This window comes from Dysidea avara, chromosome 3 (assembly GCF_963678975.1).
Source record: "Dysidea avara chromosome 3, odDysAvar1.4, whole genome shotgun sequence".
NCBI lineage: Eukaryota > Metazoa > Porifera > Demospongiae > Dictyoceratida > Dysideidae > Dysidea > Dysidea avara.
In genome coordinates, this window is record NC_089274.1 from 35,814,767 (window position 1) to 35,830,618 (window position 15,852).

The 15,852-nt window shown below is 37.5% G+C and overlaps 2 protein-coding genes and 1 long non-coding RNA gene across 3 annotated transcripts in view; all 3 read right to left on the reverse strand.

The window, feature by feature from the left end:
• Positions 1–15,852, reverse strand: part of LOC136250839 (uncharacterized) — a 177,557-nt gene that overhangs the window by 67,090 nt on the left and 94,615 nt on the right. The window lies entirely within an intron of this gene.
• Positions 1–15,852, reverse strand: part of LOC136251615 (uncharacterized) — a 90,836-nt gene that overhangs the window by 34,846 nt on the left and 40,138 nt on the right. The window contains exons 4-5 of the mRNA XM_066044072.1: positions 6,479–6,673; positions 6,234–6,422 (exon numbers count right to left, since the gene is read on the reverse strand). Of these exons, the coding sequence (XP_065900144.1) occupies positions 6,234–6,422; positions 6,479–6,673 (384 nt within the window). The remainder of the gene's footprint in view (positions 1–6,233; positions 6,423–6,478; positions 6,674–15,852) is intronic.
• LOC136251938 (uncharacterized) lies at positions 12,310–13,921 on the reverse strand. The gene is made up of 4 exons (XR_010699282.1): positions 13,261–13,921; positions 12,973–13,206; positions 12,619–12,857; positions 12,310–12,556 (listed from the first exon to the last, which is right to left on the reverse strand). It is a non-coding gene; the product is annotated as an uncharacterized lncRNA (long non-coding RNA).

Genomic DNA, 15,852 nt, shown 5'->3' on the forward strand with positions numbered 1-15,852 from the left:
GCACCGCCATATGCACAATTTCAAAAAGTGTTTAGTTAACTTACTAGCTGTATGCCAATGCACATGATGGTCACTTTGCACACATGTGGGTATATACCACTCTACACAACAGTTGCATTCATGCTCGTCAAAACCCATACTATAAGTGTTGTATACATGTTGTGGTGTCGTGTGTGTTGTTGTTCTTGTTCCTTTTCCTGTCCTTCTTGGGTTTTGTTTTGTTTTCTTCCCCCCTTTAGACCTACTACCATAGCCTGCAAGTTCCCATCCAAACTCCATCTGCAGATTAAAAGCAAACAAGAGTAGCAGCAGTAACAGACAGCAGCACCAGCAATACAGCACAGTAGCAGCGACGGCAACACGCTACGCACAGTTAATAATTGCACCAGTATTGCTACCACTAGGGTAAATGCTGGCTCACCCTCTGCCTTTTCAGTACACCCGCCTTACTTAAGCCAAAATGTTAAACCATCAAACAAGCATTTAAACATGCATTATAACTAAAACAAAATACAGACATACAACATCTACATCAAAAAGGGGGTGTCAGCAGAGTTATCGCTGCTCATGCAGCCTCTCCATTCCTTTATAGAGGGAATGTGACAGTACAAGGCTTCACTAGGATGACAGCTGAATAGGTCCATGTTATGCACAGCTCAAATATTATTTGGCTTAAAAAAGTTGCAAGAGTCTGGGGTGGGACTAGTGCTAGTATTGCCCCCAGACATCTTGCTCCCCAAGTATCTGTGTTTTTAAAAATCCCGATATTAACGGCTCACACTTTCTCCCCTACATTACAATAAACAAAGAATATTTCAAAAAATAAAATATCCTACAGCTGTCGGGGCCTTGTACATTTACCAAACACCTCTACAATCATTTGATTGGGAGAGGTCTGTGGCAACTGCCGCAGGAAGACGGGTGAAGGACCACCAGATGATTAGCAGCGGAGTAGTAAGCAGTCGCGAGTCAGCAGTGTAAGGTGAGTGAACAACATTAACTGTGTTATATACCAAACCATCAGTAATGACAATGATGCTATTTTATTGCAGAGAGATCTTGATGAAATCTCCAACTGGGCTCATTTGTGGCAGATGAAATTTAATATTAGCAATTGTTGTCTTACTAAGAGTTACAAGGTGTCATTCACCATTTTCAAGTATGTATATCTTAAACAATCAAACAATTCAGAGTTAAGTGACTCATACAAGTATTTTGGTGTTCTACTCAATAGCACACTTTCATGGAGCCCTCATATAACAAACATCACTAATAAAGCCACCAGAATGCTAAATTTTAACTTTGGAAAAAGCACCAGCAAGGTCAAATCCAATGCTTACACAACACTCATTCGTCCAATTCTGGAATATGCCACTCAAGTTTGGGATCCATATCAGCAGTCAGTAATTTACAAAATTAAAATGGTACAGAGATGAGCAGCAAGATGGGTCTTTTCTAATTATGATTTTCATAGCAGTGTTACGGCAATGTTGAAAGATCTTAATTGTTGAAGAAAGATGGAAAGTTAACGGATTGACACTCTTATCTAGAACTATTCACCACCAAGAACCAGCCATGCAAATACCAAACTATTTTTTTGCCACAGACCTCCACCACCAGACAATTCCACCAATTACATTTCATATTACCAACAACTAACACCTCACAATACCAACAGTGCTTATTACAGAACTGTTAAAGAATGGAATGAGCTGCCACCTTCCAGTATTGATGAACTTCAACATGTATAGCTGAGTACAACTTTAGTCAATTTGTATCATTGGATGTATATCAGCATATTGCTGTCTTTCCAATATATAATCGAAGAAAAGGAACCACTCTAAATCACTATAATATTATGTGTTCACAAACAAATATCAACTGAACCATACCAGCGATTTTGTGTCATGTGTAGTGTAACCTTGTGTCACGTGCAGACCACATGCAGCCTTAATATTTTTGCTGTCTCATTATACGTTATTGTTACTGAGTTGTGCCTAGCCTACTGAATTATCACGCATAGGTTTATTGTCATCAGCAGAATAGAGCACTATGGATAAGACACCAGCACATCAGCCGATGTGCATAAAGCAATCGTTACTGGAGTATAGGTGGTATATAACATCTGAGTGTGTACAGCTACTTGTACTTTTGTCTAATTTATAGTTTTTAGAAATTCTACCTGCCCCAAAAAGTCTTCATGGGTCTGTCCCAGTATGCTAATATTATATATAAAATATTTGGGAAGTCATATGCCTAGCATTAAGTTTGATTTAACAGGTATAAAAATTTTAAGTTTGATTAGAAAAAAGTAGGGAAACAAGGGAGGTTGCCTACACCTGCAGATTTACTAGTGAACATTTCATCCATAAATTAGTCTGTATGCCCATGACTGAATTAGGGATTAAATGACCACTAGTATATTTGCAGGTGTAGGCGACCTCCCTTGTTTCCCTACTTTTTTCTATGATCCCTAATCAAACTTAAAATTCTTAACTTTTCCTTATACTTGTTTGTTTACTCTTTATAAAATTATTATGACTGGTGAACCCACACATACCACATCAAAATAAAGGATGGCGTCAGAGGTAACGTTTTCAATGAAATGTGGGCCCCAACTACCAATTACTGATGCAAATGTGAAGTGACCGCTTTCAGCTACACTGTATGTTCTGCCCATTACACAGCATTACAAATAAAGAATAGTAGGAGAAGTGTCTCTGCAATTGATCTAGTCACCACAAAAAATACAGACAATTTGCACGCCCCAACTATGACTTGAAAGTGAAGTGGCCATTATGCTTCACTTTTAGCTATGTTCAGCCTGTTTCACAGTGTTGCAAACGAAGAACAGTAGGAGAAGCACCTCTGCAATAAATCCAGTCACCATGGAAAATACAGATGTTTACAAATATAGAGAAGCCATTGTGCTACTGTAAATTGACACCTTGGACTGTCAGCAAAAAGATATGGTACACAAAGGAGGACAAAGGTAAGTCCATGATGTGTGCATTGTATGCATTGCAGTATGCCCAAAGACACCTGTTGGGCTGATGTGACGTTAAACAGTGAAAAAAGTAAGCCTATAGCCTTAGCTGTTACCAAGTTATGTTTGTCTGAAGGCATCAAGCAGTTAATCAGTTCAGTAGAAAATTCCACTGAATAAATTTAAAAAAAAAATATTTTTGTAGCAACCTACTGGTGGCATTTAGGATCATACTGAAGGCACTTTTGGGCTTGGTTATACCTAACCAATAATGCCAAGGTGCCTGACTTTTTTGGGTGATATTTTTGCCAGAAAAATGCAAACCTCCACGACCCCTAATATACAGTACTACCATACTATATGATACTAGTGAACTATATAAACTCATGAGTCTCACTGGTTTGCCTTCAGGATAATTTAAAATACATGACTATACTATCTAAATCAAAACAGCCAAGCTGTAAAAAAAGAGTACGGCCCTTAAAAAGGCCAGGGTGAAAAAAGATGTGAAATCAATTGTGGAAACTAGGAGGAGGAAACGCAAATTCACCTGAATTGTTTTTATTAAAATTTTTGCCATTAACCTACCATCACAGCCATTTCTTGGCCGCCACCTTTGATTTCACATTTTTTTCACCCTGGCCTTTTGGGGGCCGCACTCTTTTTTTTATAGCTTGGCTGTTTTCGTTTAGATATCAGTTTTGAAAGCCACAGAGCCAGCCATAAACAGGCTTTGGTGCTTCCCTTTTAACTTTTTTTTTTCTGCACTGCAGGAATTGTGGAACAAAAAAAGCAATTGTGTGTACACCTTTTTGTCAGATTAAATATTTGTATATTTAACACTGAATGATATTCACATAGGTAATGAGGTGACTTCTTACGTAACTGAACTGTAGCTGAAACTCTCATCTCAGTGTTTGTAGTTGAACTCCTTTCAGGGTGACTTGTTTCTAGCTGAACTCTCTACATGGTGATTTGTTTCCAGCGCATATTTCTACAGGGTGATTTGTTTGTAGCTGATCTCTCTATAGGGTAACTTGTTTCTAGCTGATATCTCTACAGGGTGACTGCTCTATTAGGATGACTGCTCTTTTTGATCTCGCACTTGCTACACCAAGTTGGATTTTGTGTTATAACTCTGTGGCTTTAAGTCTGATTCTTCTACACCATTGAAGAGCCTTTCTAAGATAATTACTCCATCTGTACAGCGATTTTCAAAGCATTGCTCCAAGCGGTTTTTCTGGAAGGTGTGGCAAGTAATCATTTTTTTATTAGCTAATCTCAATTGCATAATTGTTACACACTGTTGGTCTTTCCGTTGTATATTCGTGGTTTTTAGCTCGATTTCTTTCAAACCACACAAGTTTGAGGCTCAATAGTTAACCTATTCACACACCGATTTTCCTTCTTCTTATAAGCGGTTTACTCTGTAGGCATGGCAACATATTGGTGTTATTTTTGGTGAATAATCAGCCACCAAACTTGGTACTAAGATGCGCCTTTATACCCCCCCCCCCCCCCCCTCTTCTGTGTGCTAAATTTCAAGGCAATCGGATATGGCAATTGCATTTTATGGCAGTTTTTGTAAGTGTGCGAAAAGATGAAGAAAAATAAGGGAGCCAATTTTTGAAGTTGCATACAATTGAAGCAATTTTGCTCAAATTTGGTGTGTGGAATACTGAAGTTGGCAGGTGTGTCCACTGCAAAAATCGTCTTGTTTCATAAAGGCAGCACAGAGCTACGGTGGTGCAAAAATTGCAGTTTCTTTCTTCCTGTTAATATACTCACGGTGTTGCACGCTGGCTTCTTGGGCCGCACGACACACTACTGTGTGTCTTGATTATAGATGTTACAGTTATCAATTATAACTTACCTCTTAATTCTAATATATTTTGTAGAGATCTCAATACTATATTGGGATTTTGTGGTGCTAAAGACGTTCTTTGTGAAAGGATAAACAAACATTTTTGTATGTCTTTGAACAGTTGCAACCAAAATTACAACACTCCGATACAATGATGCTTAAATCCATCAAAGTAAAGAAGAGGGTAGCAGTAACACTTTGGTTTATAGCCACACCATCTGAATGCCAAACATTTTTGCATTTGTTTGGGATCATGTGTTTTTGTATAATGCATGAAATAGTATGTGCAATACTAAAGGTACTACTTAAGAAGTACATGAGTTTTCCAACAGGTAGTCAATTACAAAATGTCACACAAGGGTTTGAAGATAAGTGTAATTTTCCAAAATGTGCTGGGGCAATTGATGGATACCACATACCAATTCAGGCACCAAAATTAAACCATACACATTACTACAATCAAAAAGGGTATCAGGCTACTGTAGTAGACATCTGACTACCTTTTCTAAGGCACAAATGTAGAAGTGTGCATGACGCATGTGTGTTTTATAACTCAGAACAACCTTATAATAAAGTTAGTGTTGAGACTTTATTGCAAGGACATACAATCCATCAATGGAGCAGATGTACTAGTGTTTTTGGTTAGAGACAGGCTTTCCTTTGCTTTCATGGTTATTAAAGCCATATTCTTTTCATTCAACATTATTTGCAGCACAAAAACCTTTTAATTAGACTGTCAAGAGCCAGGATAGCTGCAGAGATGGTGTATGCTTGATCACTTTTGTTTTGTAACTACGAGTACCAAAATCAGCAGGTTTCAGACTGACTTTTCACTTATTTTTCTTTACTGTAGGAAGAAGATTTAGAAAAAAATTAAACTGTTTATGATTGTGATGACATATTGTTATGATAATGGCAACTAGTAATAGCTCCTGTGGAACTCTCTATACAGTGACTCGTTTGTAGATTATATAATGAACTCTATGCCTGCCTGCCAGCTTGTCTGTCTGACTACAGTCAAAAGATTAGAGGATAAACTATGTGTTGCATGACTCTATGTTATGCCATCACATTTGTCATGTGCTCTATTCAATTCTGATGAAGCATAGATACATGAATGATCAAAGCTAGTGAACCAACAAAAGGGCCAAAGGTTTGAAAGCATGGCAAATTTTATATAAATGCACAGCAGCGCATGTGCTTCATATCCTAATATTTTAACGACAAACTCTAGGAAGCTAGGCCTAACACCATTGAAGAAGGTAAGGTCATGTGTTACTGTCATCTACAGTTATGCAAATGATTGACAATTGCTATACCAGCTATCTTCCACTACACAAAAGCACATATAGCATATGGTACAGAAATAAACACCAAGCTCACCTCTATTACACTTGGTCTCACTACCACTCCAGCTCCCATTACTCTGACAGGTCCTAGTGTCACTACCAGTTAGCTCATAACCAGTGTTACATGTGAAACTATAAGTGTCTTCAAAGGAAGGAACTCCATCATCTCCCAGTGAACAAGCGATTGCTCCATTATTAGGACTAGTAAGTGATGGACAAGAAACTGCAAGTTGAATTAAGGTTGCTATAATGGACAAATAATATATGTAAAATGCTCACCTCTTCTACACACATCATCACTACCATTCCACCTTCCATTACTCTGACAGGTCCTAGTGTCACTACCAGTTAGCTCATAACCAGTGTTACATGTGAAACTACAAGTGTCTCTCTCATAACCCACTCCTGTACTACCAGAACTACATAATGTTATCTCTCCATTGGATGGCATTTGTAAGTCATTACATCGAATATCTAAACAAAATGCAACATTTGGCAAGAGTTTACATTTACAGACAGGTTATTAATTAATGCCTGAACCCTCATGCCAAAACACTTAGTTGCACAAAAAAGGAATGTCCAAAAAAGCAGAAGTAACTAGCAACTAAAAGAGCTGATATCCAAGAAGTGAATGTTAATTCAGCTAATTATATATTTTATAAAAATCTAACATTGGTCCTTTGTCATTGACTTGTGCATTCTTGCTGCATACCTAATTAGTTTTTTAAAATTCAAATTGGCTAGTAATTCAGATGCCTTTTTCTCCTCTACACTGATACAAAAAGCAGCCAAATTCATAGCCAACCAGTAAAAATCTGCAGAAATTTGGTGTGGTACATAGTGTAATCAATGTACTTTAATAGAACAATCAGTAAACCATAAAAAATACTCTAATTGAGCAGTCATATCATCATTGCTGAATACTGCCCACACGAATCTAAACATTTTAGGACCGTAAATGAAATTACCAGTTGAAGTGGCCATAGATAAAGTTCATAAAGATATGTTAATTTGTTCTTCTAATAGAGCATGCACTACTTAACACAATGGACATTGGATAGTGGACACTAAGTGTGATTTATCTAGAGCGTTGGCTTGCTACAGAAGGCAGGTGCCCCATAAGTCATTCCACAGCCTATCAGCAACGTAACATAAATGTGAATTGTGTAACACTAGAACTCTCAGCTACTACCAAGATAAAAATTTAACTGCTTTAACTCTTAACTATTTTCAAGATAAAAGTTTTCATTTTCATATGACTTAGAGTATCTCACTTTTTTACAAAACAAATTTGTCCAAGAAATTTTTGTATGAATAAAATTATGGTATGTGCTGCTTCAATTAAGTTTTTTTACTTGTAGTAGCTGCATGTAGTTCATAATTGCTTGTTAGCATGCACCTGCAGAATTTTGCAATTTAATATTATAGTAGCAGGATATCATATACCAGACTTTAATCCTGTGAGCCAGCAAACACCACAATACATTCATTGCTCCAATTTGGACACACTGATACACTTGGTTGGATGGGGTGTAATCAAACAGTATGGTAGTACTGTTTATATAGGGATCCCTCCAAAAATGAAGAGTGCTCTCCCTAACATGCCACCTTTAAAAATTATTCTAGAAATGACAATAATCAACTTTACCAAGTAATTAGTCTATCTAACATCAAATACAGCATTAATTAAAAACACTTGGATATAGAATTTTAAAAGAATTACCGAAACTTGAATTTCTGTCTGACTGTCTGCCAGCCTGCCAGATAGGCATGAGGCTACTATGTTCCATTATGCTTTTGAGCAGTGCTCAAAAAATCACCATTACGCTTCTAAGAATTGCCCATTATTCCCAAAATTATGCCACCATAATTATTGGCTAATAATGCTAGTTTATTATTTTATCAGACCATTTTCATTGATGTTTAAGCTTCCAATACTCTTGAATTCTTTGGCTGGTTGCTGTATTAGAGTATTTTGTTGCAATGTGACTGCTTTATTAGAGTAAATAATATTCAGTGACTATTCTATTAGAGTTTTCTGACTACTCTATTAGAGTATCTCGATCTTTTTTAACGGAACTGTGCAATCTGTAGATTTTCTGATTCCCACACATACATATTATGCCCGAAATTATGCCAGCATAATCACCGCATCCTTACTGCCAGTCTTCTTGCCTGACCATAGTCGCAAGGATGGAGGCTAACCAAAACAGAACACAGCCACTATTTTTACACCACAATAACAAACTCACCAGTGGGATGTCTTCATCCTGCTTCATGCAATGAAACCATTTTTAGGTGTTAATTTTCCCTATCAACACCTTCCTTGAGCAGCATATTTAGCTACCACAAACTTATTTAAGTGCTTATGCTCAGAAGATACCAGTAATTTCACGATAGGCTCAATACCACACCTGCTTGACCACTCCTATTAACATGATCTTGGTTGATGAATAATAATCAAGTACCACCTGAGACCACACCTCTTAATAATCTTTACTCAATCACAATGACACACCCTGTTATTATAGATCTAGTTGTATTCATATGCCACACTCCCTGGTAGGTAAAAGGCTGACTTGAAATACTCTAATACAGCAGTCACCCTAACAGAACAGTCATGTACGCATGGCTGTATGCTATAACAAATAAACCAAACAGACATGTATATTAATTTTAAAATGAGGTAGGGATCAAAGTAGTGAAACAAGAGATAAATGATAGAATTATAGCATGGGAAAATCCCTACTTTGGCATTGAACAAAATGGTTGTTATAACATGCTAATATATGAATTTTCCCACTGTAATATCATCATTCATCTCTTGTTTTTTTGCATACTAGTGTTATCTTGCCTGGAAATCACAAACTTTATAGGTGTCTATTAAACATAACACCAATTACAGAGACAGGTATCAATACGCCTGGCACTAGTCTACTCAAAATCCAAGAGCATAATTGATCTTGTGGCTAGAAGCATACTACATCTCCTTCCTTAAAAATCATATTTCCTTTAAACACTCACAGTGTATTCATATGATGATGACAAATGCACCCAGGCTGAGTCTTTTAGAGTACTGATTGTGAAAGAAGATCCAGTTGGCATCTTCACGAAGAATCCTCCAAATTGTTATATAGTTACCACATATACTACACTACCAATTTGCAATATAAATCAAAGGTTTATTGCACAAATAATGCTAATAGCAATAGAAGAGGTCGAGAAATAGGGTGCAAAATCATATGGTTTCATAGTTTCAAATTTTGTGAAGAAACCATCCCCAACTAATTGAGTGAATAATATGGATATAGTAGTTGGTTTTTTTCTATTATTAAGTTGAAAGCTTGTCATATGTTTGTGCGCTGAGGTGTTAAAAATAGTAAATATTACGGTAAGGATTGCAAAATTATTGCTGCATGTAATAACCCACAGTAGTGGCTGTGTTTATCATCATACAGTGTGATAGTACTATAAAGTAGGGATCATGGAGGTTTGGATTTCTTTTTTTAAAAATATCACCCAAAACCAGCCTCACTTTTCCTTCATAACAGCTCTGCGGTATGAATTAGGCATAACTAAGCCCAAAAATGCCTTCAGAATAACAATAAACCCTTCTAACAAGTTTCTATGGAATTTTAAAAATTTCCTATTTCTACTATGACTAACTGATACCTTCAACCATCAACTATGGTTATAAGGCTTAGGCTTGATTTTGGTTGTGCAAATGTGTGTCCAATTTGTGCTGTGCCCAATCATCTGTAATTTCCATAATTACTGGACTGATTGCAAAGGTGCTTATCAAACTACTCTTCATAGGTAACACCATATATCAGGTAGAACATACCTGAAAATGAAACGGAATGACCACTATGCAGTTGGGGCAAGCATTTAGCCGCAATTTTCATAGTGGCTGAATTGACTGCAGAGGCACTTCTAATATGAAGCATACAATATTATTTATGAAAGTGTGTGCTAGTGTGTGTAGAAGAGAGGGGGTGCAATGGCTCCCCATTCCACTACATATGGTTATCATAATTGTCTTTTTACTTGTCTACAGCACAACAGAGTAAGTCAAGACAGCATATGCTACTTCAATATTTTCACAGCCATACTTGCTATATGACTCTTCTATTAGAAAACCGCAAACAAATGGATGCCTATTACACATGCTTGCTATGGCTTTTCCTTTAAACAACAAACAATTCCAGAGTTACAAAATTTTCATGAATAATTTCATATCAATACAGTGTAAAAATTAACGTCCAGACACCAAACAACTTCTGGTCAATTACACCAGTTGTCAGGCCATAATTGAGTTTATCTGGAAATAATATCCTTTCAAAGTTTATAGTGGACTAGAAGGGAGGCCAGACATGATGGTAAGTTATTTGTTTTTGGTGACCACAAAGGCATCCCCAAGATGAACTCTGAGTTTAACAGTATATTATGCTGTGCCGGCCTACTTGTCTCAGTACTGCAGTAGTAAAATGCATCTAAACCAAAACAGCCAAGCTGTAAAAAAAGAGTGCGGCCCCCAAAATGGCCAGGATGAAAAAAGATGCGAAATCCAAGGTGGCGGCCAAGAATTGGCTGTGATGCTAGGTTAATGGCAAAAACTTTAATTACAACAATTCAGGTGAATTTGTATCCTCCACTAGGATACAAATTCACCTGAATTTTGCTTCCTCCACTAGGATTCGGCACCAAATTCACCTGAATTGTCGAAATTAAAATTTTTGCCAATAACCTACCATCACAGCCATTTCTTGGCCACCACCTTAGATTTCACATCTTTTTTCATCCTGGCCATTTTGGGGGTCGCACTCTTTTTTTACAGCTTGGCTGTTTTGGTTTAGATATTTTTGTATTGCAAGCCACAAAGCCAGTCATTAACTGGCTTTGGCGCTTCCTTCTAACTTGTTTTTTTTCTTTTCTGCAGGAATTGTGGAACAAAGGATGAAATGTTATGTACACTTTTTTGTTTGACTAAAAATATTTGTATATTTAAAGGTCAACTGCAGTGAAAACTTTTCTTACTGTTACATTGTAGTATATTGTTGCTAAAAACATGTGGTACTATTAGTTTTTAAGTTTCTGACTAATAATCACAGTCCTAGCTTAGCTAAGTCACTTGTGGTTTCATTTTGGAAGCCGCATCATACATTGTCATCATCAGATCTGGTGTACACCCGTACAAGCTGAAACACAGGAGAGTGCGTGAGTAGCTACATTGCTACAAGTATAAGTACTAGGGCTGTGAGATAATGGCGATAACATGATTATCGTGATATCTATGTGATTATCGTGATAAAGATAATGAATTTTCTATTATCGATAACTTAAGATAATAGTAAATCTCTGTAGACTATTGTATATTAAAAGCAGGCAGATGGTACTCTTGTGAGTAAGGTCACAACCGGCTGTGGTAATTCTGAAAAGGGCGATTTTTGCAAGAGATACTAGCCTTAAACATTTATTATTAGGCGCAACTGTGCTTGTAAAAGTACTCAATAGCAATATTTCATTATCGAGATAATATTGTTTATTGTGATAAAATGGATTTTGTTATCAAAACTTATCGAGATATAGGTTTTTCCATTATCGCACAGCCCTAATAAGTACACAACTACAGCTGACACTCACAGTATTGCGCTTGTAGAAGTGGTTTGCAGCTGTTTAATTAATTGTTCGACGAAGAAAAATGCCCACCCATTGTATAGTAGCTGGTTGTAATGCTGCTAGCGGATTCGAGAGTGGAAAAGGCTGCAGTTTTCATGCGTTTCCAAAAGATGAAGGATTACGAAGAAAGTGGACCAGTGCAGTGAAGAAGCAAAGGAGTGACTGGGAAGGCCCAACTTCAACTTCAGTATTATGCTCTAAGCACTTTGAAGCCAGCTGCTTTGATACTGAAGGTAGTCGTTACAGAGATCAAATGGGATTGCCAGCAGCCAAGTGCCTGAAGCCAGATGCTATTCCCAAGGTCAATTGATAGGTTTGAGCCACCTGGAAGTACAAGCAAGACACCAAGACCAGCTTTTGAAAAGCGTCAACAGAAGTCTGTAAGCTATAACAACTTGATGTAATAAAATTTCAATAACACTTACATATGATTATTATAATAATAGATAATAGCAGATGTCCTCTCTACAAGTGCTCCAAAGGATGAAGATGTGCCCTCTACAATTTCTGCCATGGATGAAGATTCCCCCTCCACTAGCGCCGTCACAGATGAAGTTCTTTCGTCAGAACCATCACTCCTTTTACCTGAAGAAATGGATATACCTGTCCCCTTAACTACAGGCGGGGGAACACATGTTCAAGCACATCCCGAGATGAAATCTGTTGAAACACAAGCGTCTATAAAAATAAAAACAAAGAACAAAGGTACGTGCATGTGTGTGTTCCGAGTGTGACCTTACCATTGTGCCATTTAAACAGGAACATTAGCCCACCCAAAACAGAAATTTGTAGAAATACAATGTAATCTGGTTGATGCTCCGCCTTTACAATTTAATTCGCATGAGCCATCACCAGTATCACACACAGGAATCGAACCAGATCTCCAGTCCACTACAATGTGTCCAGATGATTCTTTTACTGATGTTGACCTGGACACTTCATTCTGCCTTAGCCAAGAGGATTACACCACAGAGTAAGCCTGTATAATGACATGATTTCAACATGTTATTACATGTTGCACTTATTAATACTCTAGAGATGACACTGAAATGTCTCCACAGAATGAAATCAAATACCTAGTATTTTATTCTCACCTGTTAAGCCTATTCACCCAATGTAGATCATGCCATTTATCATGCATTGGTAGGATTTCAGACAAGCAGGTAACTTATATTGCTGTTACTTAGGAGTGTTCCCACTGTGGTTACCAGTGGACTTGGAGAAGCCAGCCATTTATCTGTGACACACCTGATAGAAATTTGTTGTTGTCAACATCCATCTTATTTGGTGGTGCCACTCCTGCCAAAGTGCCTCATCTTCTTGATCACCTAAAAATGGCATGCATTAAAGACAGAACTTTTTTTAACCATCAAAAATTTTACCTTCTGCCTTCAATAAAAGCAATATGGAAGGAGAGTCAGACTGTACTGCTACAGCAGTGTATAGCATGAGGTAGCCCTCTTTCCATAGGTGGAGATAGAAGATGTGATAGTCCTGGTCACAGTGTGAAGTTTGGTTCATATGGAATAGTTGATATGGACTCCAAAAAATTATCCATCTTAAACTTGTTCAGGTAACCACATTGCTACAAGATATGCTGATACTGACTGACTAATTTACAGTGTAATCAGGTCACATCAAGCAACAACATGGAAAAGGAGGGACTGTTAAAGGCTCTCAATTTTCTAGCCAGTAAGTCTTTAGAAGTTGGGACTCTGTTAACGGATAGGCACAAGCAAGTCAGTAAGTTTGTTAGGCAGCAACATCCACTTATTGACCATCGCTATGATGTTTGGCATGTTTCCAAAGGTATGTATACATAATTTTTAATAATCCACCATTGAAATATCTTGGATTTGTAGGTATTAAAAAAAAGCTTGGCAAGTTATCAAAACAAGCAGACTGTGACCTCATCAGGGAGTGGACAAAAAGCATTATCAATCATCTTTATTGGTGTGCAGCGAATGGAATTGATGGTGATGACATCTTGAATCGGTGGAAGTCATTGATGGATCACATCTTTGATGAACGTGATGAATGCTACCATACAACACTGTCACCTGAAGATAGACGGAAAAAGTGGTTTACACCAGGTAACGTTATCAATACCCTATATACTCTTTTGAAATTCTAAAGTTTATTATACAACACACAGGCAGCAAAGCATATGAAAAATTATATGACATACTCTGCAGTAAGACGTCGTTGCCAGAAATCAAGAAACTATCATCACAGCATCAAATAAGCAGCTTGGAGGCTTATCACACCGTGGTGAACCATTTTGCTCCCAAGTTGCTGTCTTTCTCCTATCATGGATTGCACTCTAGGTTGTTAGCATAGCTGATATCAGTATTATATAATTATTGTAATTAGATTGTTACTAGCTGTATTACACTTTAATGAGAACTTTGGAAGACCACAAGCAAGGACAGGGGAAGGCAAGGAGCATTTAGCAATAGCATATACAAAGGCTAAAGCCAGTGAATGTACTCCTAAACTTATCCCAGTTCCCAAGACATACAGTAAGTGAAAAAGAATAATTTTGTTTCATGTATCATGTGAACTGTCAACATAGTCTATGTAGAGAAGCTGATGCACAAAGCAGTGGAGTACTGTACTGCTGGTGAAAAACATGAGCACTCTGAATCACCCCCACCATTGGCTAGTGCATATGAGCATCCCGACAAGGACACTATTCCATCGTTCTCTCGATACAAAAGATAATTATTTATCATCAATATACTGCATACACATTAATCTTTTTTTGAGCTGGAACATGCATATGTCACACACTGAGGTGTAAAATAGTAATTACGGGATACTTTCTCACAATAGGAGCCAGACAGTACAGCTGTAGATTAATACCAAACATTTACTTACAACACCAAAGTATACACAAAGAATTTTGTTAGCCATTATAATATTAGTTAAGGTCGCCGCTGCTAGGTCAGGTCCAGCTGTGGCGAACAATGTTGTAGCTACATCATTGCAGACATTCAATATGTTAGTTTAAGCATTGCTGCCATATCCTTCTTTTTGACAAAACTCGCTTCTTCGCCGGCATCCGCCCTTGTGCATCCTTCGTGTTGATTTTCCAGACACTGTAGCATACATACTATATCACTGAACAGGAACAAATCACGTTCTTTCATATGCGTCAGAAATGGAACAAACATGTTACAGGTTCTCATGCTTCTGAAAACAAAGTTTAAACACACCAGCTGCAATATTTCATTACAAAACAAGACCAGAGCAAGATCATTCACCCGTTCGCCATTGGTAATTAGCATAGTCAGCAGTTCACCGGATCTGACCGTGACATTGAAATCGACATCAAAGACTTGTGGCTGAATTCTAGGAAGTGACGTTTCAACATCTTTGCGGGTTTATATCTCGTCAACACAACAACATATCATTATAAAAATTGTTGTTCTGTGCACTATATGAGTAAATAAACATACACAGACATTAAAAAGGGTAGGTAAAATTTCCACTGCAGTTAACCTTCTTTAACAATGAAACATAATCATACTGTAGGTAACAAGGTGACTTCTTATACATAACTGAACTGTAGCTGAAACTCCCATTGTTTGTAGCTGAACTTTTTCAGAGTGACTTGTTTCTAGCAGAACTCTCTACATGGTGATTTGTTTCCAACACATATTTCTACAGGGTGATTTGTTTGTAGCTGATCCCTATAAGGTAACTTGTATCTAGCTGATATCTCGACAGGGTGACTTGTTTGTAGCTGATCTCTCTACAGGGTGATGTGTTTGTAGCTGAACTCTCTACATGATGGTTTCTTTGTAGCTGAATTTTCTACAAGGTACCTTCTTGTAACTGATCTCTCTACAATGTAACTTCTTGTAGCTGATCTCTCTACTGGGTGACTTGTGTCTAGTTGTACACTCTACAAGGTGATTTGTTTGTAGCTGATATCTCTACAGGGTGATTGTTTGTAGCCAAGCTCTCCG